The 23,437-nt window shown below is 41.6% G+C and overlaps 2 protein-coding genes and 1 long non-coding RNA gene across 13 annotated transcripts in view; 2 read left to right on the top strand and 1 right to left on the bottom strand.

Moving 5' to 3' along the window:
• Positions 1–13,209, top strand: part of CLIP1 (CAP-Gly domain containing linker protein 1) — a 103,274-nt gene extending 90,065 nt beyond the window's left edge. For all 8 annotated transcript variants that reach the window (XM_060193122.1, XM_060193126.1, XM_007539808.2 and 5 more), the window contains 5 exons: positions 6,687–6,804; positions 6,884–7,034; positions 7,932–7,975; positions 10,344–10,468; positions 11,543–13,209. In XM_060193122.1, coding sequence (XP_060049105.1) covers positions 6,687–6,804; positions 6,884–7,034; positions 7,932–7,975; positions 10,344–10,468; positions 11,543–11,768 — 664 coding nt within the window. In that variant the 3' untranslated portion in view covers positions 11,769–13,209. The remainder of the gene's footprint in view (positions 1–6,686; positions 6,805–6,883; positions 7,035–7,931; positions 7,976–10,343; positions 10,469–11,542) is intronic.
• LOC132539094 (uncharacterized) lies at positions 1,295–3,722 on the bottom strand. The gene is made up of 3 exons (XR_009550402.1): positions 3,646–3,722; positions 2,851–3,056; positions 1,295–1,418 (listed from the first exon to the last, which is right to left on the bottom strand). It is a non-coding gene; the product is annotated as an uncharacterized LOC132539094 (long non-coding RNA).
• A 1,589-nt stretch (positions 13,210–14,798) lies between the features above and the next one.
• The window catches only part of VPS33A (VPS33A core subunit of CORVET and HOPS complexes), a 38,668-nt gene continuing 30,029 nt past the window's right edge, over positions 14,799–23,437 (top strand). For 2 of the 4 annotated variants that reach the window (XM_060193149.1, XM_060193150.1), the window contains exons 1-3: positions 14,799–14,969; positions 21,341–21,406; positions 23,043–23,170. In XM_060193149.1, the coding sequence (XP_060049132.1) occupies positions 14,817–14,969; positions 21,341–21,406; positions 23,043–23,170 (347 nt within the window). In that variant the 5' untranslated portion in view covers positions 14,799–14,816. Of the gene's footprint in view, positions 14,970–15,025; positions 15,184–21,340; positions 21,407–23,042; positions 23,171–23,437 lie in introns of those variants that run through there. The other 2 variants (XM_060193148.1, XM_060193151.1) reach the window with 2 other exon arrangements.

Genomic DNA, 23,437 nt, shown 5'->3' with positions numbered 1-23,437 from the left:
AATAAAGAAAGAAAGCAGAAACAAACTTGGCCTGCTATGTTTTTGCTCATCTAGGGCATTTATCTTTTCACCCCTATGTTAATGCATCAGGAATTTTATGTGCTTGATAATATAAGTTATTCAGTTTAAAGAAACTGGGGAATCTCCTACCATAAGCATTTCTTATTGAGAGGATGGTGGGAAGGGGTGCACATTATTCTGTATGACCCAGGATAAAAGTTTTTTTCTTTAAGCCAATAAAAACTAAGTTGATTAGTTAAAAAAGAAAAAAAGTCTAGAAATTTAGATGTGAATTTTGCCTAGAACTAAACATTTTTAAAACCTAGCTTCTCGGGGATCGGGCGATAGCGCAGTGGGTTAAGCACATATGGCACAAAGTGCAAGGACCAGCGTAAGGATCCCAGTTCGAGCCTCCGGCTCCCCACCTGCAGGGGAGTCGCTTCACAGGCGGTGAAGCAGGTCTGCAGGTGTCTATCTTTCTCTCCCCCTCTGTCTCCCCCTCCTTTCTCCATTTCTCTCTGTTCTGTCCAACAATGAATGATATCAACAATGGCAATAATAACCTCAAGGAGGCTACAACAACAAGGGCAACAAAAGGGGGGAAATTGGCCTCTAGGAGCGGTGGATTCATGGTGCAGGTACTGAGCCCAGCAATAACCCTGGAGAAAAAATAAAAACAAAAAAACCTAGCTTCTCTTATTAAGCACTGGTGCTCATTGTTAATTAACCATCATGGGAAGTTACGCTGTTACAGAAATCTGATTGCAAATATACTTTTAATAATTTGGCCCCTTAAATAGCCCATCAAAGTCAGCTTTATAAAAGGTTGGTATGTAGGTTTGTGTGTGTAGCAGTTAAATAAGTGGATATATTTTACAGTACTAAAAGTAATTTGACATGCTCTTATTTTTAAATCCTGAGTATTTAAATCATAATGATATTTGAAATAGTCTATGCAAGATCTTTAATGTTAGTCAACAGTTTAATTCAGAAGTGATAATTGAACATACATAGTCCAATATTATATAATTGCTTCATTCAAATTATCATTATCCTGAAGTGCAGAACTTACTCCTGACTGCAGGAAAAACTACTTTTCATTAGTAAATAAGTAGTACCCATCTTTCTACATTTGCTTTGTTTTTTAATCTAAATGTTGAATTACTAGCCATATGAGTAAAGGTTTTTCTCTTAGCTAAAAATGTAAGTATTTCTTTGGGAAACTGGTGTCCAAACTAGACAGAACTCTTTCAAAACAGGTTCCAAGGTATTTAATATCTAAAGCAGAACTCACCTTGAGTTACTGCAGCTGACTGAAGAAGAGGACAGTATGTTTTTCTAACCACTAAAGCCTACAGCAGATTTGGGGACTTGGTTAGTTTCCTCTCTTCTGTGGCTTCTTAATGTTGAAGAAGGAACTCTAGAGCCAACCATAAGACATAGACTTTTAGGAATCAGCATTAATTCTGTTGGTGTAAATATGAGATTTGTCAGAAATGAAAATTGGTTGTCAATACTGTATCAGTTCTGAGGAGGTCATGTGCTACTTCAGCTCATTAAGCTCACTGTGGGATGCTGACTGTCTGACTGTCTCCAAGCTTGCGCTACTTATCAATGCTCATTTCACTCCTCTCTTTTCCCTTTCCTACTCTTGCTTCCTTTGCTATATCTGTGTGTCTTTAATGGTAAGACTAAAGAAAGTCTGTCCACGTTATAATAAATAAATTTCATATATTTTTAGTAAACCAAATTGTTGTATATTTTTTGGCTGCATTTGTCCCTCTGTGTCTGGCTTTTGTATCGTAAAATATTTTCAGCAGTCTACGCACACGCACACACATGCACACACACACTTTCTTTATATTTATATATAGCAAAAAAACTCAATGCAAATTTAGTTCTCCTTACTGTATTTGCATTTTTCTTCATGTTTCTAATATTTGATTCTTGTTATCTGTTATCTTGCATTTCTAAAGCTTGCCCAGTAGCAATTTAAGGTATTTGCTTCATTACTGGAATTTATTTCTTATGTAAGTAGTAAGGAAAGAATCTGGATACTATGTTCCCTTGGGGGAAAGATTTTTTTTAAAGATTTTATTTATTTATTAATAAGAAAGATAGGGGAGAGAGAAAGAACCAGCCATCACTCTGGTATATGTGCTGCTGGGGACTGAACTCAAGACCTCACACTTGAAAGTCTAATGCTTTATCCACTACGCCATCTCCTGGACCACAGGGGAAAGATTTTTATCCCCTGTATCCCTTCTTTCATATTGTTTATCTTCCTTCTTTGAGATTTTTTAGTAACCAAGTCTTTTTTTAAAAAATATTTTATTTTATTTATTTATTCCCTTTTGTTGCCCTTGTTGTTTTATTGTTGTAGTTGTCGTTGTTGGATAGGACAGAGAGAAATGGAGAGAGGAGGGGAAGACAGAGAGGAGAGAAAGATAGACACCTGCAGACCTGCTTCACCGCCTGTGAAGCGACTCCCCTGCAGGTGGGGAGCCGGGGTTCGAACCAGGATCCTTATGCCTGTCCTTGTGCTTTGCGCCACCTGTGCTTAACCCACTGCGCTACAGCCCAACTCCCTAACCAAATCTTTTTAACCAGCATAGCTTAAAAATAATAGGGCCCCTCCTACCTATACATGTGACTCGGTTGTCAGTAGTGTTGGCATAAACTGTTAAATTTGGCCCCTCTTGGTTTGCACAGTAAGAGCAGGGTTTAGAAATAGCCTAAGAAGCCAGCAGTGAAAATGTGTCACAAAGATGAGTTGTCAAGGCCTGTTTGTCCTGTCACTTGGTATATCAAAGATTCATAATTTGTACCAGAAATTTTTTTACTTGCTACCTTCTTAGAAAGCAGCCTCTCGGGAGTCTGGCGGTAGCGCAGCAGGTTAAGTGCATGTGGTGCAAAGCGCAAGGACCGGCGTAAGAATCCCGGTTAGATTTTCAGCCTCCAGGTTCCAGATGCCATCAGGATGCTGGCCAGGCTTCCCTGGATTGAAGACCCCACCAATGCGTCCTGGAGCTCCGCTTCCCCAGAGACTCACCCTACTAGGGAAAGAGAGAGGCAGACTGGGAGTATAGATCGACCAGTCAATGCCCATATTCAGCGGGGAAGCAATTACAGAAGCCAGACCTCCCACCTTCTGCAACCCACAATGACCCTGGGTCCATGCTCCCAGAGGGATAGAGAATGGGAAAGCTATTGGGGAGGGGAGGGGATATGGAGATTGGGTGGCGGGAATTGTGTGAAGTTGTACCCCCCCATCCTATAATTTTGTTAATGTCTCCTTGCTTAAATAAAATAATAATAATAAAGAATCCCGGTTCGAGCCCCCGGCTCCCCACCTGCAGAGGAGTCGTTTCACAGGTGGTGAAGCAGGTCTACAGGTGTCTATCTTTCTCTCCCCCTCTCTGTCTTTCTTTCTTCTGTCTCTATCTTTTCTCTGTCTCTGTCTTTCTTCTTCCCCTCCTCTCTCCATTTCTCTCTGTCCTATCTAACAACGACATCAATAACAACAACAGTATTAACTACAACAACAATGAAAACAAGGACAACAAAAAGGAAAATAAATATTTAAAAAAGCAGCCTCTCCCAGAGGCTGTGCATTTATGTGATGATAAGCAGACAGAATCTCACCTGTTTCTCCTGCCAGCTGATGGTGTCACTATCCTTTTCTGACAAGAAATCTGTGAGATCCTGGCTCACCTAGGTTCTAAATTACAGAAAAATCAGTATCTGTTTAACAACTTCCAAATCGTATTTTTTTTCCAGTAAAAACATTTAAAACTATAATTTTCAAATGAATTGGGTTTATAATAAGTGAACATTTTGAAGTAGGTTTTACAGTAAGCTACAAAATAAGTTCAGCAGAAACTTAAGGAAGGGCAGGGGTAAATAACAATGGTTATGAGGGAGTTGGGCGGTAGCATAGCAGGTTAAGCGCAGGTGGCGCAAAGCACAAGGGCCAGCGTAAGGATCCCTGTCTGAACCCCTGGCTCCCCACCTGCAGGAGAGTTGCTTCACAGGTGGTCTTTCTCTCCCCCTTCTGTCTTCATTTCTCTCTGTCCTATCCAACAATGACAACATCATTAACAACAATAACCAACAATTAAACAACAAGGGCAATAAAAGGGAATAAATAAGTATTTTTTAAAAAGAACATAATGGTTATACAAGGAGACTCATGCCTGAGGTTTCAAAGTCCCAGATTCAGGGAGTCAGGTGGTAGCACAGCAGGTTAGCAGCAGGTTAAGTGCACGTGGCGCAAAGCGCAAGGACTGGCTAAGGATCCCGGTTCAAGCCCCTGGCTTCCCACCTACAGGGGCATCGCTTCACAGGTGGTGAAGCAGGTCTGTAGGTGTCTATCTTTCTCTCCCTCTCTCTGTCTTCCCCTCCTCTCTCCATTTCTCTCTATCCTATCCAACAACGACGACAACAATAATAACTACAACAATAAAACAACTAGGGCAATAAAAGGGAATAAATAAATATTTTTTAAAAAAAGTCCCAGATTCACTCCCCCACACCACTTTAAGGCAGAGCTGATTAATGCTCTGGCTAAAAAAACAAAAACAAAAACAAAAAAGTCCACCAGCAGCGGATTAAAAAAAAGAAACATAAGGAACCCAACATTTATCAGATTTTTGGTTAACATCAGATATTTATTCCCCAGGTAGAAATAACATTATTCCTTCCATTAAAATTCCTATTTTGTTTTAGTCTAAACAAGGTCCTGTTTCCTAACACAGTGTTGTTCACATATCACATAGTTATCCAACAGCACCAGTTCCCATCCCCTTTCCAGTGTACATACAATCCTTGGGTGTTGAGTTCAAAAACTTTTTGTAAGTCTCAGATTCTTTTCTTACTACTTGTTAATCTGGAGTTTAAGCGTTTAGCCACACACTGAGATAAATACAACACCTCTATTTTCATCTTTGTGAGAATTTCAATTTGCCATAAATCATGAGAATTCCGTAATTGGTGTGCCGAATATCTTGGGTCTCACTAACCAGACATACATTCTGCCATTTCTAACCTGGTCCTCAGTTTCCCATACCTCCAATCAGTTCTAAAAACAAACTAAACCATTACATGTTCCACATCCACCCACCTATTCCTGGTAGAACCAGGAGAGGCTGGCTTGTTGTAGACGTTATGATCTCTTACATTGATTATGAGCACTAATGCAAGGTCCTGGATTGTATGCCCTAAGGACTAATCAGGAAAGCTTTCCCTAGTGTTTTTTTTTTTCCCCAAAATACTTTCGGGACTCCTCACTTCATGCTGCATATAGATTTAAAAATAATTTTAGTTGTACGGAATCATTGAAAGGTAGTACAGAGAGTTCCTATAAACTCTCACCCAACTTTCCCTTTGTGAACTTTACATTCCATGGTACACTTAACATAACTAGGAAAGTAGAATTAGTGTACTTCTCTTAGATTAGACACCTGGCTTTATTTAGACTTCCCTACTTCATGTACTATGTTTTTCCCCTTCCTTCCAGGATCCAGTCTAGGAAGCCATACTGTGTTCAGTCATCCTATCTTCTGGTCTCCTTATTCTCTGACAGTACCTTGGCCTTCCATTGGCTTTCATCACTATGGCACCTGTGAATGCATGAAATTTCACAGCAGAAATATGAGTGCACACACATAATATCATCACACAGTGGTCTGCCCTGTTGGCTTGTATTGTGTGCCACCCACTCTCCCTGCTTTTCCACATTTCCCCCTCTTTTTCCATGCCCTTGACTCCAAGTAAATACCTCCCTCTCATTGAAGGCCTGCTCCCCCACTCTGCTGAAAACCAAATGTTGAGTTGGGCTGAAAACATTAAACAAGTTGTAACTTTCTCCCTTTAAACTCTCCCATGTTTTCATTTTCGACCTCAAAATCCTTTTTTTTTTATTTACTTAAGAAAGGAGACATTAACAAAACCATAGGACAGGAGGGGTACACACACTCTACACAGTTCCCACCACCCGATCTCCATATCCCATTTTTAACATTTCTGTTATAGAAGTTACATAAGTACCTTTAATTTCTATGAGCAACTTAATATCCTCTTTAGATTCAATGGATGAAAAGTAATAATCCTCAGTTTAAACAGTAATGCTAGCTCTGCTATTATTTTGACCCATTTGATCTCAAAAATACATTCTTGGAACTTGTGATAAGTTACTGAAATTAGTGAGAACCAATTGATATTTCCAGCATAAAACTGCTCTGCATGACATCTGTATAATCGCTTTGCATGTGTGTATTTTAATTGTTATTGTTTGGTAATTATTCAAGAAGTAACAATTCAGTTGGGATTAGATTTTTTTTTTAAAGAATTATTTGGGGGTGCAACCATCTTGGTTTTTAATATATATATATATATATATATATATATATTCTACTTCTTTTAAAGTTATTAACTTGTTTCTTTAAATTCAAATGGATACAATGATATACAGATTCTGGCATGTCTGTACATAGATAAACCCTTCCTCCCCTCACAGTAAGTAAAATCTTCCAAGCATAATAGCCTTAACATTCCCCATAAGGCTTCCCCATGATTCTTCTTTTCTTTACATTAACCAAAGTTAATGGTGTGTTTATTCTAGGGCAGTTGTATACTGACCAGTCTCTTGGTTGATTTCTGGAATTTTTAACTTTTTGGTCTTTTAGAGAATCCAAGTTAATAAAAGACACAGATGAAGAGAAAGCTTCCTTGCAGAAATCCATCAGTATTACGAGTGCCTTACTCACAGAAAAGGATGCAGAACTGGAGAAACTGAGAAATGAGGTAGAGTATTCTCTCAGGTGAATATTCCCACAGCTTCTCTCATTGCAATGTGAATCTAAGCAATACCACTGTGTTTCAGGTCACAGTGCTGAGGGGAGAAAATGCCTCTGCCAAGTCCTTGCATTCAGTTGTTCAGTCTCTAGAATCTGATAAGGTGAAGCTTGAGCTCAAGGTAAAGAACTTGGAGCTTCAACTTAAAGAAAATAAGAGGCAACTCAACAGTACCACAGGTAAAGTGCTTAATGTGTGGTCCTGCTTCCCAGCACTACTGCTTCTACAGAAGAACCATTCCTAGCTGTGGTGCCTTTGGGAGGCAGCTTCTGTGCTACCCCTGACTTAGCCACCTTGGCTCTCCCAGCAGTCATCAGATTAGCACTAGTCACAGCTCAGGTCCCAAACACAGGGGCCTGCCTGTCATTCCCACTTGTGGTGGACCCTCCATTGTTTTGAGTGCTGTCAACACAAGATGGTAGGCAACAGCTCCTATCTTGGTAGCAGCTTCAGGTTCTGAAAGTAGTTGGTTGTGCCCCTAAAGGGACCCCTGGTGAGAGAATGATAGTGCTTTACATCCCGATGACTGCCACGTAGTGCACCAGCCTGGAGGGGTGGGCCTATGGCTACTTGCAGATTCCTAAGGGTCCAGAGAAGCGGCAGGAACTCACAAACAAGCTCTCAAAGTGGGCATCTAGGAATTCCATGTGATGAAAAAAAAGAGGAAATATATATATTTCCCCACCACTGGCATCCTGGTTATCGATGGGGTTCAGTGCAGGCACTATAAATCCACCCTTCCTAGAGGCCATTTTTTCCTTTTTTGTTTTTTCTTTTTCTTTCTTCTCCAGTTCTATTTGATAGGACAGAGAGAAATTGAAGTGAGGTGGGAGATAGGGAGAGAGATAGATAGACACCTGCAGACCTGTTTCACTGCTCGTGAAGTGTCCTTTTTTCAGGTGAGGAGTGAGGGCTTGACCCCCAGGTCCTTGTGCATTATAACATGTGTGATCAACTGGGTGCTTCACCACCCAGCCCCCTGAAAATGTGTTTCTGACACTCATCCCTCTGTTGCAATAACAAGGAAAAACTGTGATGTTTTAGCCATCTCTCTCTCTCTTTCTTTTAAATAAAAGGTAATACTCAGGCAGAAGAGGATGAAAGAGCCCAAGAAAGTCAGGTAATATTCCTTCCTTATTTGCTTTGCTAACTTGTTATTTTAATCTTTAATCTCTTGAATAGGTAATATACAATATACTTGATATAGCATTAAGCCATATCAAAAATGTATACAGTATATAATCTCCCTCTAAAAGTTCTCCAACCCTCTTCCAGATAATTACTGTTACTCATACCCTTCATTTTTTTTAGAGATTAAAAAAGATGTAATTCTACACCAAGACTAATAATCTGCCCTTTTTTTGTGCAAATAGTGATATATTACAGTAAATTGATCTGCTTTTCTTTTTTTAATAACTGTATAGTACTTCAATATGTACATCCATACATACCATAATTTAATCAGTTTCTTATCCTTTGTCATTGTATTGGGGCTCTTTCTGATCTTCTGGGTGTATAATAAGCAGTACTGTAATGAATTTTCTTGGACATTATCATTTTGCAGGAAGACTAGTTTTTTAGGATACACCCCCAGAAATAGAATCGGCTCTGTCAAAACTTTTCTTTTTTATTTTTACATTTTAAACATAGGGGTCTTAAAAAATTGTTTCCTAAATCAAAACAAAACAAACTTTTTTGGTTTCTAAAATGGGATTTTATGGAGGCAAATTGTTCTGTATTTAGAAATATAATTACGTAATTGCACATATTACAACAAATATCCAACTTCATGGTTTTTGTTGTTGTTGTTTTCCAACAAAGCTATTCTAGGCCTACCACTCCTGGTTGACTCTGATTTTTTAAGAGAGCAGGTGTATGGCAGAGGTAGTAGCAGAGGAAAGAGGAGAGACCCCAGGCATTGCCTCACAACTTGTGAAGCTACCCCTTTATGTGGTGGCTTGCGGCTCAAACCTGAGTCCTTGTGCACAGTAGCCTGTTCACTCGGGTGCCACTACCTGGCTCCCTCCTGTCTTCAGTTGAAAATTATATTTTGGATATATTTATCCTGTTTAAAATTAATTGCTGTAAATGATGTCTTCCATTTTTTAAGAAAAAACAATCTTGGTGGGTTGTTTTAGTCCTATAATATTTTCCAAACACTTGATCCAGCCATTGTACTCACCCCAGTAGCATTGTCTGTTTAGTTTTATGTCTGATAAAACCCAATGCTTACTATTGTTTTCTCTTTTCCTCTCTCCTTTCTGCTTCCGTTTGTTTCTTCTGCTGCTGCCAACATTTTTCTTCCAATCAGCAAATGGTTTGTTTTATGTTTCCTAATTTGTGAGCTCATATGTGTATGTATGGTTTGCCACTGTTACTACATCCATTTCATGGCTTTTTCTTCTTACTGAAATGGAGTTTCCAACAGGATAAAGGCTTAGAAAATACAATTTGAGAAAGTAAAAATAAATTCAGAGGGTCTGCCGTCCTCTTGGAAGGGACGTTCTGCAGATATATTTCTGAATATATGTATATTCAGATGTGTATTTCTGAAGTTGCCCCCTCAGGAGAAAATGGACTTACTTCTTTTAAAATTGAAATGTGGGGCTGGAGAGACAGCTAAATGGTTATGCAAAAGACTTACATGCCTGAGGCTCTAAGGGCTCAGATTTAGTCCCAGCACCACTATAAGCCAGAGCTATGCAGTACTCCAGCAATAAATAAACAAGAAAGTAATAGTAAAATGTGAAGATATATGACTACATATACACACTATTGATATTTTAACATTGTAAACTGGGACTTTTTCTTTCTTTTAATTAAAATGTCCTTGGTTGAGGAGGAAGCATTTAGTCAAGAGCGTTTCCTCCTGATTGCTGGTGAGAGGCCCTTCATCTGCATGGCACCATGCACCACTCTGTTAGTGTGTGCCAGTGTCTTCTCAAGTAAAAGAGAATTTGAGCCTTGTGGCACAGCTCCCTCATTGACTTCTTGTCCCATTAAGACCAGTCAGTAGGTGTTGAATGGTGGCGTGAGGATGCAATTTGTAGTATGTGCCTCAACCAGGTGCACCACCACCTATCCACTCCATGTAATTTGTAAAAATCTTCAGAACATAAAAGTCCTAGATTTATTCTAAAATTTGAGACTAGCTAGTTATCTTTTTATAAATATACATGTAAATAAAGTTTTGTATAAAATAGAGACTTAGTAAACTCAGTAATGAAAATTGTAAGGTAAAAAGGGTAAGAAGCTGCATATGAACCTGCCCCTACATAGGATCTCACTCAGGTACAGTTTGTCAGTCAGACATCTCAACATTCCTGTATTTTGGGGAGGCTGACAAATAGGGTTATATGCTGGCACCTGTTGGCTCTCTCTGACATCCAGCCAGCCTGCAGTATGAAGAGTATACTTCTGTGACTTGACACTCCTGTGTATATGATTTGATGTTTCACATGTCTTTATTTTTATTTTTTTCAAATCAGATTGATTTCCTAAATTCAGTAATAGTGGACCTTCAAAGGAAGAATCAAGACCTCAAGATGAAGGTGGAGATGATGTCAGAAGCAGCCCTAAACGGAAACAGTGATGACCTAACTAATTATGACAGGTATTTAAGCTTGAGCAGTACTGATTAGAATATTAGTTCCAGTGGTCCGCAAGGTGATGCAGTAGATAAAGCACTGGACTGTCACGCATGAGGTCCCAAGTTTAATCACCAGAAGCATATGAACCAGAGTGATGTTTGGTTCCTCAGCAACACCACCTCGCACATGTGTAATTGCACTGCTTTGCGCTGACTTTTTTTTTTTTTTAGACAGAGAGAGACAAGGCTGGCAAGACTGTTCTCCTGGATAGTGTGCCTCATCTGCCATGCACACGAGCAAGATTTGAACCTGGCCCTCACTGCATGGGAGGAAGCTTTGGTTCTATGCTCTTTTCTGTTCCACTGTCTTTCTTTCAAAAACAAAACAGAGACAGACAGACAGACAGACAGACAGACATACAACAGCATCAAAACCTCTCCCATGCAATAGTACTAGAGGATTGCATCTGGGTCATGTACATGACCAGGCAGGCACCTTCTCAGGGAAGCTATCTTACTATCCCCATGACACAGAAAATTATTTATGAAAGGGGAAGAGAAAGAATCAGCACCATCACTGGCACAGTGTCAGGAATGGAACTCGGGACTTGATGCATGCAAGTCTCGTACTTTATCTGCTGCGGCACCACCACCTGAACTAGCATAATTTTTCCTTAAAACCACAGCACTGCTCAACTCTGATTTATGGTTGTGCTGTGAATTGAACCTGAGACTTCAGCGATTCAGGCAGTCATTGTGCTATCTCCCTACCGTAGCACAAAGATTTAAATGTGACCTAGAAAATGGTACAGTGGATAAAGCATTAGACTCTCAAACCTAAGGTCCAGAGTTCAACTTCCAGCATCACATAGCAAAAGTGATTCTGATCTACTTTCCCTCCCTCCCATCATCTGTATTTAAGTAATTAAATAAATACTTTAAAATACTATTAAGTTTTCCCAGTGTGGACTATATAATACTTCATTTGACTTGACCATAATTATTTCTTGATTACTTTTTATTCTTTGTAAGTGATAATACCTCTTGAATTTCTTCAGAAAAAGATGAGTTTCTCATTATATACATTAACTTTTATAGTGATGACCAGGAGAAACAGTCCAAGAAGAAGCCTCGCCTTTTCTGTGACATTTGTGACTGCTTTGATCTCCATGATACAGAGGATTGTCCTACTCAGACACAGATGTCTGAGGACCCCCCTCATTCCACACACCATGGCAGTCGGAGTGAGGAACGGCCATACTGTGAAATCTGTGAGATGTTTGGGCACTGGGCAACCAACTGCAATGACGATGAGACCTTCTGATGACATTTCAGATGAAGAACTGTGCTTTCTCAGACGCACTGGCATTCAGGCAATTGAACACCAGCATTGTGTGTGCAGACTTCAGGAGAAGTTAGGTTATTTTTGACCCCCATCAACAAATCTAAGAAAATATTTTGGTCTTCAACAAATTCCCCCTTTTAGTCTCCCCTTACAAGGTAGAATAATAAATACTCAGTAGGTGAATTTTCACCTCTGATTTTGTCTTCTTGATTTTCAAAAGTTTTAACAAAACATTGCACCAGATGCCATTACATTTATTATTCCTAGGGGAACCTCATAGAACTAGCCCTACCCTTACAATATCGTATTTAAGTAACTTAAATTATGCCGTTACTTTTCATATTTGCACTAAAATATTTCCAGGCTGCATATGTATATTTAGATGTTTTGGTTAGCTTTGACACTGGAATAAGTTGGAAAAAATGTGCCATTTTGTATTTTCATCTACTCATTTAAAGTATTTTATTCTTAATCAAAGAAATATCTGAGCTCTTTGCACTACCTGATGTTAGTAGTGCCTGTATTGCAGGCTTGACAGACTACATAGGTATGACTATAAGATCCTGAAGCAGGTAATGGGCAGGGGGAAGCCCCCAACTATTGTGGGGACATCTTATGATCTATGTGCTGCACCCACCTTCTCTACTGTGGTGTTTGCTGATCAGTTTTGCGTAATTTCAGCTTCTATATAGTAATGTATATATTTTTTTAAAAATCTATATTTTGGGAAAAACATACACATGTGTCATTCTTCTCAGATTTTTACTTTTATGAAAAAGAATACACTTAACATGTGCAGCAGGCCATAATGGGCTAGGCTAGAAATAGCACCACATGGCTTTACAACTATTTTTCCTTTTGTCTTCATTTTTGTTTCTCTGTCAGAGATATAAATAACTGGGAGAAATTGCTCCCAAAGGATTCCTTTTTCTAGTAGAAATCCTCAGTAGATAATTAAATAATAAGCCACTCTAAAACACCTAAATTAACCAACCTACAATCTTTACAATCTTTTACTGTTTTTAGATGAATGTACAATGAGAAATTCAAAATTTATAATTTTGGATTTTCTTATCACAAAAAAATGAAGGGACCTCAATCATCAGAATCTTATCAACCAGTTTAAATCTATTTATCTTCATTTGAATGTCTTCTAGGAAATGTAAAAAGTAATAAATGTATCTTCCATGCTACATGTATAATAAGAACTTCTATAATTGTATATATGACCTTGATGTATTTCCCCTCAAGATTATCAGCTGTGTGTTTGACAAGTGAAAAATCTGTAATCAGTTCAAAATTTTGGTTACAAACATTATAATAGGAATTGTTCACACAGTATGTAATACAGTATTAAAATTTGAACAAACAAGTATCCTGTATCTACTTTAATAAATTTTTCTTTGGTCAATGGTTATAATGTATTCTCAGGTTTATTTACCATATTAAATTTTTTTATTATCTTTATTTATTGGATGGAGACAGCCAGACATTGAGAGGAAGGGGGAGATAGAGACAGAGGGACATCTGCAGCCCTGCTTCACCACTCCTTAAGCTTTCCCCCTGCAGGTGAAGACCAGGGACTTGAACCTGGGACCTTGTACACTGTAATGTGCGCTCAACCACATGTGCCACTACTGGTCCCTCCTATTTTTTTTTCCTTCAAATGAGCAAGTACTGTAGGTTCAAGTAGAAATGTGTATGACAGGGAGTCGGGTGGTAGCGCAGCACGTTAATCGCACGTGGCACAAAGCGCAAGGACCAGCACAAGGATCCTGGTTCCAGCCCCCGGCTCCCCACCTGCAGGGGAGTCGCTTCACAGGCGGTGAAGCAGGTCTGCAGGTGTCTTTCTTCCTCTCCCCCTTCTGTCTTCCCCTCCTCTCTCCATTTCTCTCTGTCCTAATAACGACAACATCATTAACAACAATAATTACAAAAAAGAATTAATAAAAACCAGGGCAACAAAAGGGAAAATAAATTTTTTAAGTGTCTATGACAGTCTCACAGATACACCTTTTTTAAAAAATTGGTATATTGTTGTTACAGCTCTGACACTTCCTAAAATAAGTACCGTATCAATATCCATGGGTTTATCTTGTCAGACTACCTGCCAAAAATCAAAGTGGCATTGTATAGTACCACCTATCAATCTATGAAGCTGCAGGAGGAAATTGTGAAACTTTCTGTTTAATTAGTTATTTTTGCTATTGATGACATCGTTGTTGGATAGGACAGAGAAATGGAGAGAGGAGGAAAAGACGGGGGAGAGAAAGACACTTGCAGACCTGCTCCACCGCTTGTGAAGCGACTGCCCTGCAGTGGGGAGCCGGGGGCTTGAATTGAGATCCTTGCTCCAGTCCTTGCGCTTTGCACCACGTGCGCTTAACCCGCTGTGCTAACGCCCGACTCCCTAAAATTATATTATTTGCCTCCACGGTTATCACTGGGGCTCGGTGTCTACACTACCAATACAATGCTCCTGGTAGCCTTTTTTTTTTTTCTTCCATTTTTTGTTGCCCTTGTCAAAATAATTTTTAGGGGACAGGTTGTGGTGCACCTGGTTGAGCGCACATGATACAATGGACTCAGGTTTGAGCCCCTGGTCCTCAGCTGCAGGGGGAAAGCTTTGCGAGTGGTGAAGCAGGGCTGCAGGTGTCTCTTTCCCTCTCTAACTCCCACCCTCTCGATTTCTGGCTTTATCCAATAAATAAAGAGAATTGAAAAAACAGTAATTTTTAAAAGGCTACTGGTAACAGTGGAGCCTGTCGTGCAGGCACCAAATCCCAATGGTAACCCTGGTGGCAGAAAAAAAAGTTAATAGAAAAAAACAAAATGAAATAAGGCCAACCCTCATCTTCATCACCACTGAGCATGTAGCACCACAGTGTGCCCCACCCAGCGACATCAGGGCGGGACACCGGAAAAAGCCCGTCGTGCGCTGGTAGGTTCAACTTCCGGGTCTGACAAAGCAGGAAGCACAAGTCACGTGCACCGCCCTCCACGTGACGACAGGCCTGGGCGCGGCGTATGGGTGGGTGGAAGCACCCGGCTCGCGGTGGAAGGGGGCGGTGGGCCAAGATGGCCGCGCACCTGTCCTATGGCCGAGTGAACCTCAACGTGCTGCGCGAGGCGGTGCGTCGCGAGCTGCGCGAGTTCCTGGACAAGTGCGCAGGAAGTAAGGTGAGGGACACTAGGCGGCGACACCGCCCTCAGGCCCCCCCGCCCGCCGAGCGTCCCAGGACCCTTTTGACTTGCGTAGAGGTGGGCGGAGGGTCGTCGTCGGTGGAGCCTGCCCCGAGGCTGCCTTGTGGCCGCAGAATAAGCCCCCGTGATCTCCCTGCCTCGCGCGAACAGTTTGAGTCAGCAGTACTTCGGTGTCCGAGGGGACAATCAGGTAGCGCCACCTCCCCGGGTGCACGGGTGTAAATAGTCTGGTGTCCATTCATTACAACGACTGTCCCTTGCTTCCAGATCCTGCCTTAGAAGGTCTTTGAAGCACCGACATCTTCCAGCCTGCTGCTCACACGGACTAAGAAAGAAGCTGTAGTTGTAGAAGTTTTTTTTTTCTTTTTAAAGTGTTTTATCATCTTTATTTTGTTTGATAGAAACAGCCAGAAATCAAGAGGGAAGGGGGTGATAGGGAGAGAGACAGAGAGACACCTGGAACACTATTTCACCACTTGCAAAGCTTTCCCCCTGCAGGTGGGGTCCAGGGACTTGAACCCAGGTTCTTGCGCACTGTAATGTGTGCGTTCAACCAGGTGCGCCACCAACTGGCCTCGGTCTTTTAAGTTTTTTTATTTTTTATCATTTATTTATTTATTCCCTTTTGTTGACCTTGTTGTTTTATTGTTGTAGTTATTATTGTTGTCATTGGTGTAATCGTTGTTGGATAGGACAGAGAGAAATGGAGAGAGGAGGGGAAGACAGAGGGGGAGAGAAAGAGAGACACCTGCAGACCTGCTTCACCGCCGGTGGTGAAGCGATTCCCCCTGCAGGTGGGGAGCCGAGGACTTAAGCCAGGATCCTTACTTCAGTCCTTGCGCTTTGCACCACCTGCGCATAACCCACTGCGCTACCGCCCGACTCCCCAGTCTTTTAAGTTTTACGTTGGCTTAAAAGACGGAGTAATGGCTGTCTGTATCCAATAAATAAAGATAATTTAAAAAAAAAAAAGAGGGAGTAAATTTCTGCTAGAGAAAGCTAAACAGCGCACCACAGTCAGACCTACAGTAGCTCAGGAACTTTTTATTTATTGGATAGAGACAGAGAAATTGAGAGGGGAGGGGGAAATAGGGAGAGAGAGACACCTGCAGCCCTGCTCTACCACTTGTGAAGCTTTCCCCTTGCAGGTGGGAGCAGGGGCTCGAACCTGCATCCTCGTTCACTGTAATGTGCGTTTAACCAGGTGCAACAACACATACCCCCTGGTAACTTTCTAATTTTTTTTTTTTTAACAAGGTCTGTTTTATTTTTTTTTGTCTCTGATAGACACCGAAATTCAGAGGGAAACGGATGTTAAGCAGCACTGTTTCACCTCTTGTGAAGCTTCCCCTCTTGCAGGTGGGACCAGGTACTTGAACCCAGGCCCTTAAATATTGTAACATGTGTGCTCTATTGGCCTGGCCCCTTTTTTGTCATCACTGGAATGGCTTTTTTTTTTTTTTCCTTTCTCCATTTTATTCATTAGGCCAGAGAAATTGAGAGGGGAGGGAAGATAGGGAAAGAGAAAACTAGACACCTGCAGACCTGCTTCACTACTTGTGAAGCATTTCTGTTGCAGGTGGGGGACTCGAACATGGTTCTTTGTATGTGTCCCTGAGAATAATATTATGTGCACTTAACTAGCTGCGCCACCGCCCAGCCCCCTGGTGCTGAGTTTTTCCACATTATGTGACAAAGGGTAAAAGGGAAAGATACCACAGCTCAGGAACGTTGCCAGTGTGGTGGGCTCTAGGCTCGATCCTGGATATCATGCTTAACGCTGGTGATCCATCTTGCTTGTCCCTGTGTTTTGTTTGGTTGCTTTTGGGGGTGGGGGGTTAAGTGGTGTCACCTCTCCCCTTAGGATTTTTTTTTCCAGTATTTTATTTATTAGTTAATGAGAAAGATAGGAAGAGAAGAGAAATAACCAGACATCACTCTGGCACATGTGCTGTCGGGAATAGAACTCAGGACCTCATGCTTGAGAATCCAATGCCTTATCCACTGCACCACCTCCTGGACCACTCCCCTTAGGATTTTTCAAAAGACTTATTTATGGAAGAGAAAATGTGAGAGGAGAGACCAACCAGAAGAGGGGGCTGGGCGGTAGCACACCAGGTTAAGCACACATAGTATGAATGTGAAGTGCAAGGACTGGCTCAAGGATCCGGGTTCAAGCCCACTGCTCCCCACCTTCAGGGCATCGCTTCGCAAGCAGTGAAGCAGGTCTGCAGGTATCTTTGTCTTCCCCTCTCTGTCTTTTCCCATCTCTCTCAATTTCTCTTTGTCCTATCCAACAACAACAAAAATAATGGAAAAAGATGGCTACCAGTAGCAGTGGATTCCTGGTGCAGGCACTGAGCCCCATCGGTAATCCTTGAGACAAAACAAAAGGGAGTCGGATGGTAGTGCAGTAGGTTAAATGCACATGGTGCAAAGCACAAGGAACGGTATAAGGATCCCGGTTTGAACCCCCGGCTCCCCACCTGCAGGGGAGTCACTTCACAAGCAGTAAAGCAGGTCTGTAGGTATCTGTCTTTCTCTCCCCCTCTCTGTCGACCCTTCCTCTCCATTTTTCTCTGTCCTATCCAGCAACGACAACATCAATAACAATAGTAGTAACTACAATAAAACAACAAGGGCAACAAAAGGGAATAAATGAGAGAGTGAGAGAGGGGGGCCAGAAGACAGCTTAGTTTTGTGAGAATGTGATGTCAGGAACTGAACCTTCAGTCTTTGGGCCTTCAGACATGCAAGTTGTTGATCTGACAGGCTGAGCTATCCCTCCAATCTTGTCTGAAGAGAAAAGGGAGAACTAAGGAATCAGTCTTAGAGTAGAACCCAAAGAGGTAGATAGAGTGGGTACTAGCAGCCATTGAGAGAAGAGAAAAGCAGAGGAAGTCCTAAGTCTGCCACAGACATGACATTGAAATCTGAAGATAATAGATTGTCTCATGTCAGTATCAGTTTTAACATTTATCATTTTGCAACGTGAACATTGGGGACAGTGGACAGTTGTACAAAGCCACTGTATCATTTGTTACAACTGCATGCTAATATACTGTTAGCTCAATAATAATTTCAACTAAAAATGCTAGGGTTTCGGGAGCTGGGAGATAGATCACTAGTAGAATACACACTTTACCACACTGCAGGACTAGGGTTCTAACTCCCAGAGACAACATGAGAACACCCTGAATAAGAGGCGCTTCATGAGAGGTGCTTTGATATCTTTTCTGCTGACTCTGTCTCTATCTTCCTCTCACTTTTTTTTATATTTTCCCTTTTTGTTGCCCTTGTTTTCTATTATTGTCGTAGGTATTGTTGTTATTGATGTCATCGTTGTTGGATAGGACAGAGAGAAATGGAGAGAGGAGGGGAAGCCAGAGAGGGGGAGAGAAAGATAGAGACCTGCAGACCTGCTTCACCGCCTGTGAAGCGACTCCCCTAACAGGTGTGGAGCCGGGGGCTCTAACCGGGATCCTTACGCAACAGGGATCTTTAAGCCGGTCCTTGCGCTTTGCGCCGCATGCGCTTAACCCGCTGCGCTACTGCCGACTCCCTACCTTTCATTTTCTGTCTGGAAGAAAAAAAAAAGTGTCCTCTGGGAGCAGTGCAGCTGCACAGGTGCAAAGCTTTGGTGAAGCCTTGGTGGCAGAAACAAACAAAACTACAACAAAAGCTGGAGTTTAATAGTAACAGTTGTGTGTGTGGGGGGGGTTTAGCAATGTCCACAAAGTTTATTAGGTTCTGAGTTGGAGTCCTGACCTCTTACACTAAATGTAAAGCTGAATAGTCCTATGATAACCTTAGCCTTGTTGCTTTCTGAGCTTCTAAAAACTTTCATGTGGCAAAGTGGGAGTAGTAATATCGATATCACAGTTTTTCATTTTATGGAATAGGATTATATGACACTTTCATATAAATTATTATAAATTTTTTAAAAAATTATATTTATTGGATTAGAAATAGAGAAATAGAGCCACAAATAGGGAAGAGGGACATAGAGAGAGAAAGAGAAACACCTGCAGCCCTGCTTCTCCACTTTCAAAGCTTTTCTCCTGCAGGTGGGGTCTGGGGCTCTAACCCGCGTCTTCGAGCACTGTAACATGTGCGCCACCACCATGTGCGCCACCACCATGTGCGCCACCACCCGGCTCCAGGCAGTTTGTTTGTTTATTTATTTATTGCCTCCAGGGTTATCGCTTGGGCTCGGTGCCTGCACTACAGATCCACTGCTCCTGGAGGCCATTTTTTCCCCCTTTGTTCATCGTTGCTGTTATTATTATTGTTGTTATTGCTGTCATTGTTGGATAGAACAGAGAGAAATTGAGAGAGGATGGGAAGACAGAAGGAGAGAAAGATAAGACACCTGCAGACCTGCTTCACCACTTGTAAAGCCACCCCTTGCAGGTGTGGAGCAGGGGGGCTCTAACTGGGATCCTTATGCCCAGTCCTTGAACTTTGCACCATGTGCGCTTAACCTGCTGCTCTACAGTCTGACCCCCCAAAAAGAAATTTCATCCTTATATGGATGATCTCCTTCACAGACAGAAGTTGCAAAACAAGATCAGAAGAGAAAACACTAAGCAGAACCTGAACTGGAGTTGGTGTATTGCACCAAAGTCAAAGACTCTGGGGAGGGAGGAGTACAGGTCCTGGAAAGGGGTGGCAGAGGACCTCGTGGGGTTGTATTGTTATGTGGAAAACTGAGAAATGTTATGCAGGTGCAAACTATTGTATCTCCTGACGACTGTAAAACATCAATCCCCCAATAAAGAAAAAAATGTTAATAAAATAATTTAAAAAATAAAGAAATTTCATACTTCCTTTGTGTTGAATATACAGTGATTAAATCTTAATTTTCTTTTTTCTACTTTTTATTTTTTTAAATATTTATTTATTCCCTTTTGTTGCCCTTGTTAAGTTTTATTGTTGTAGTTATTGCTTCTGTTGTTGTTGGATAGTACAGAGGGAAATGGAGAGAGGAGGGGGAAACGGGGGGGGGGGGGGAGAGAAAGACAGACACCTGCAGACCTGCTTCACCGCCTGTGAAGGTACTCTGGAGTGTTGCAGGTGGGGAGCCGGGGGCTTGAACCGGCATCCTTACACCGGTCCTTGCGATTTGCGCCACCTGCGCTTAACCCACTGCGCTACCGCCTGAGTCCCCTTTTAAAATTTATTAATGAGAGAGGTAGGAGGAAAAAAGAAAAGGACATCAACCTGGTACATGTGCTGTTTGGCCTCAAGCTTAGGGCCTCATGCTCGAGAGCCCAGTGCTTTATCCACTGCGCCACTTCCTGGACTGCTAAATCTTGATTTTCCCATGACCAGCAGAAACATGACTCGTTCCTAGAGATATTTTTCTTCTTTTAACGATTTACTTATCAGAGAGAGAGTGAACCAGAACGGCACTCTGACATAACAGTGACCAAACTTGAGGCCTCATGCTTTTAAGCCCAATGCTGTAGCCACTGCCTCGTCTCCCAGGCTACCATTTGTTTATTTATTTATAAATAATTTTTAAAAGTTTTTTTTTGTTATCTTTATTTATTTATTGGATAGAGACAGCCAGAAATTGAGAGGGAAGGGGGTGATAGGGCGAGAGACAGAGAGACATCTGCAGCCCTGCTTCACCACTCGTGAAGCTTCCCCCCAGCAGGTGGGGACCAGGGGCTCAAATCCGGGTCCTTGTGCATTGTAATGTGCACTCAACCAGGTGTGCCACCTCCCGGCCCCCCATTTATTTATTTAAATTGAGAGCGACGAAAGTATCATTTGAACGTGTGCAGGGCCAGAGATCAAACTTGGGATTTCACATGTGCCAAGCCTCATGCTCTGCTGCGACTCCTTTTCCCTTGATACATGCTACTGTTTTTCTATAAACCTGTCGAATATAAATTTGGTCAAAGCCAATTGAAATTTTTTTTTTATTATTATTATTCCAGTTGCTGGGGGTTGGTGCTGGCACTACGAATCCACCAATCCACCACTTCCAGTAGCCACTTTTTCCCTTTTTTTTTTTTCCATTTTATTTGGTAGGACAGAGAGAAATTAAGAGAGGAGGGGGAAATAGGGAGAGAGAGAAAGATATGCCACCTGCAGACCTGCTTTACTGCTTGTGAAGTATCCCCCTGCAGGTGTGGAATGGGGTGCTCGAACCTGGATCCTTGCACAGGTGCTTGCACTTAATACTATGTGCACTTAACTGGATGCGCCACTGCCCAGCCCCCTGAAATTTTTATTATTTAAGAGGAAAGAAATATTCTTGCTGTGTCTGCATACTCTTTTATGTTAATATTGTTGAAATTTCTACAATTAATGAGAGCGTTTCTCCCCTCTTGCAGGCGATAGTGTGGGACGAATACCTCACAGGACCATTTGGCCTGATTGCACAGTATTCACTGCTGAAGGTAAGTGAGCTTTACGGGATGTGGCCTAGGGGTAATGCATATGTACTTCTGCAATACAATAGGACATTGCCTTTTTCTGTTGAGTAAGTGGCTTGCAAAGATCATATTTACACACATTTAAAATTAATACACTCAGGAGTCGGGCGGTAGCACAGCAGGTTAAGCGCACATGGCGTGCAGCACAGGACAGGCATAAAGATCCCGGTTTGAGCCCCTGGCTCCCTACCTGCAGGGGAGTTGCATCACAGGTGGTGAAGCAGGTTTGCAGGTGTCTTATCTTTCTCTCCCCCTCTCTGGCTTCCCCTCCTCTCCATTTTTCTCTGTCCTATCCAACAACGACATCAATAACAACAACAATAACTACAACTACATTCAACATGGTCTTTTGACATGATTCTGCACAGGTCCTGACTCCTAGGAAAATGCTAATGTGTTATGTGACCATTACCGCATCAGAGTTATTTTAATTCTGAGAGTTACTTTAATTTAGAAATCACAACAGTGGGAGTCGGGCAGTAGCGCAGTGGGTTAAGCGCATGCAGCAAGGACCGGTTAGGATCCCGGTTCGAGCCCCCGGCTCCCCACCTGTAGGGAAGTTGCTTCACAGGTGGTGAAGCAGGTCTGCAGGTGTCTCTCTTCCTCTCTACCACCCCCTTCTCTCTCTGTTTCTTTCTGTCTCTATCCAAAAACAAATTAAAAAAAAAAACATGTAAAAAGAAAACTTAAAAAAAAAATCACAGCAGTGACCTCATCTTGAAACTGTCTTTTTTTTTTTTTTTTTAATGAGAGACAGAAAGATAGAGACCAGGACATGGCTCAGCTCTGGCATATGGTGGTGCTGGGGATTGAATCTGGGGCCTCAGCTCCTCAGGTATCAGAGTCTTTTGCATAACCATTATGCTGCCTTCCCAGCCTTTATTTTATTTTTGCCTCCAGGATTTTCTCTAGGGCTCAGTGCCTTTACCACAAATCCACTGCTCCTGGCGGATATATATATATATATTTTTTTTTTCATTTGTTGTTCAACTGTTGTTGTTGGATAGGACAGAGAGAAATTGAGAGAGGAGGGGAAGACAGAGAGGAGAAGAAAAAGATAGACGCCTGCAGACCTGCTTCACCAATTGCAAAGTGACCCCCCTGCAGGTGGGGAGCTGGGGCTCGAACCAAGATCCTTGCGCTGGTCCTTGTGCTTCATGCTCTGTGTGCTTAACCTAGTGCACTACTACCTGCCCCTCTCCCCAGCTTTTTTTTTTTTTTTAATATTTATCTGACTTTCACGAGAGAGAAAGAAACAGAAAGACCAACACACTATTCAGCTGTGTTTTATGGTGGTGCTAGAATTGAACCTGGGACTTCACAGGTGGTGAAGCAGGTCTATAGTATAATCACTATACTATCTCTGTAGCCTGAAACTTTGTCCTTTATGCATTTGGTTTGGGGGAATCTAAAATTTTGTGTTTATGCATGAATGTACTTTTGACTGGGAGTGTTAATGGTGGCTCAGTCTGTTAGGTTTTTAGAAAAGTCATGACACATTTTTTCATAGGAAAATCAATTGTGGCTTTTCTAAAAACCCAATAGATAGGCTAGGTATACTTTGAGGACTTTCTGATTCTTTGTGTATGTGTTTGCCTAGGAACATGAAGTGGAAAAAATGTTCACACTTAAAGGAAGTCGTTTACCAGCAGCTGATGTCAAGAATATTATATTTTTTGTCAGACCCCGGCTAGAACTGATGGATATAATTGCTGAAAATGTGCTCAGGTATCTCTCAGAGAACATTTCTAATGTTTTGTTTTTTTTTAAATAATCTAAGGATAATGTGCTTGCATTGCATAAATAAAATAAGAAAGCTGATTAAAATTTAATATAGCTTGCAATCTATAGAGGAAGTGCTCTCAGCCCAATAAGCACTGCACTCTGTGGTCCTATTGATTGAGGTGGTCCCTAAAAGCTTCATAGCACATTGACTATTTTGGGAAGTTCCCTCTCTCAAGGAGACTAGAAGAGGAGGTCAGAATGAGCTTTCAC

The sequence above is a fragment of the Erinaceus europaeus genome, chromosome 6 (genome assembly GCF_950295315.1).
Source record: "Erinaceus europaeus chromosome 6, mEriEur2.1, whole genome shotgun sequence".
Lineage (NCBI taxonomy): Eukaryota > Metazoa > Chordata > Mammalia > Eulipotyphla > Erinaceidae > Erinaceus > Erinaceus europaeus.
Note: the sequence above shows the minus strand (reverse complement) of the source record. Positions and strands in the feature narration are given on the sequence as shown.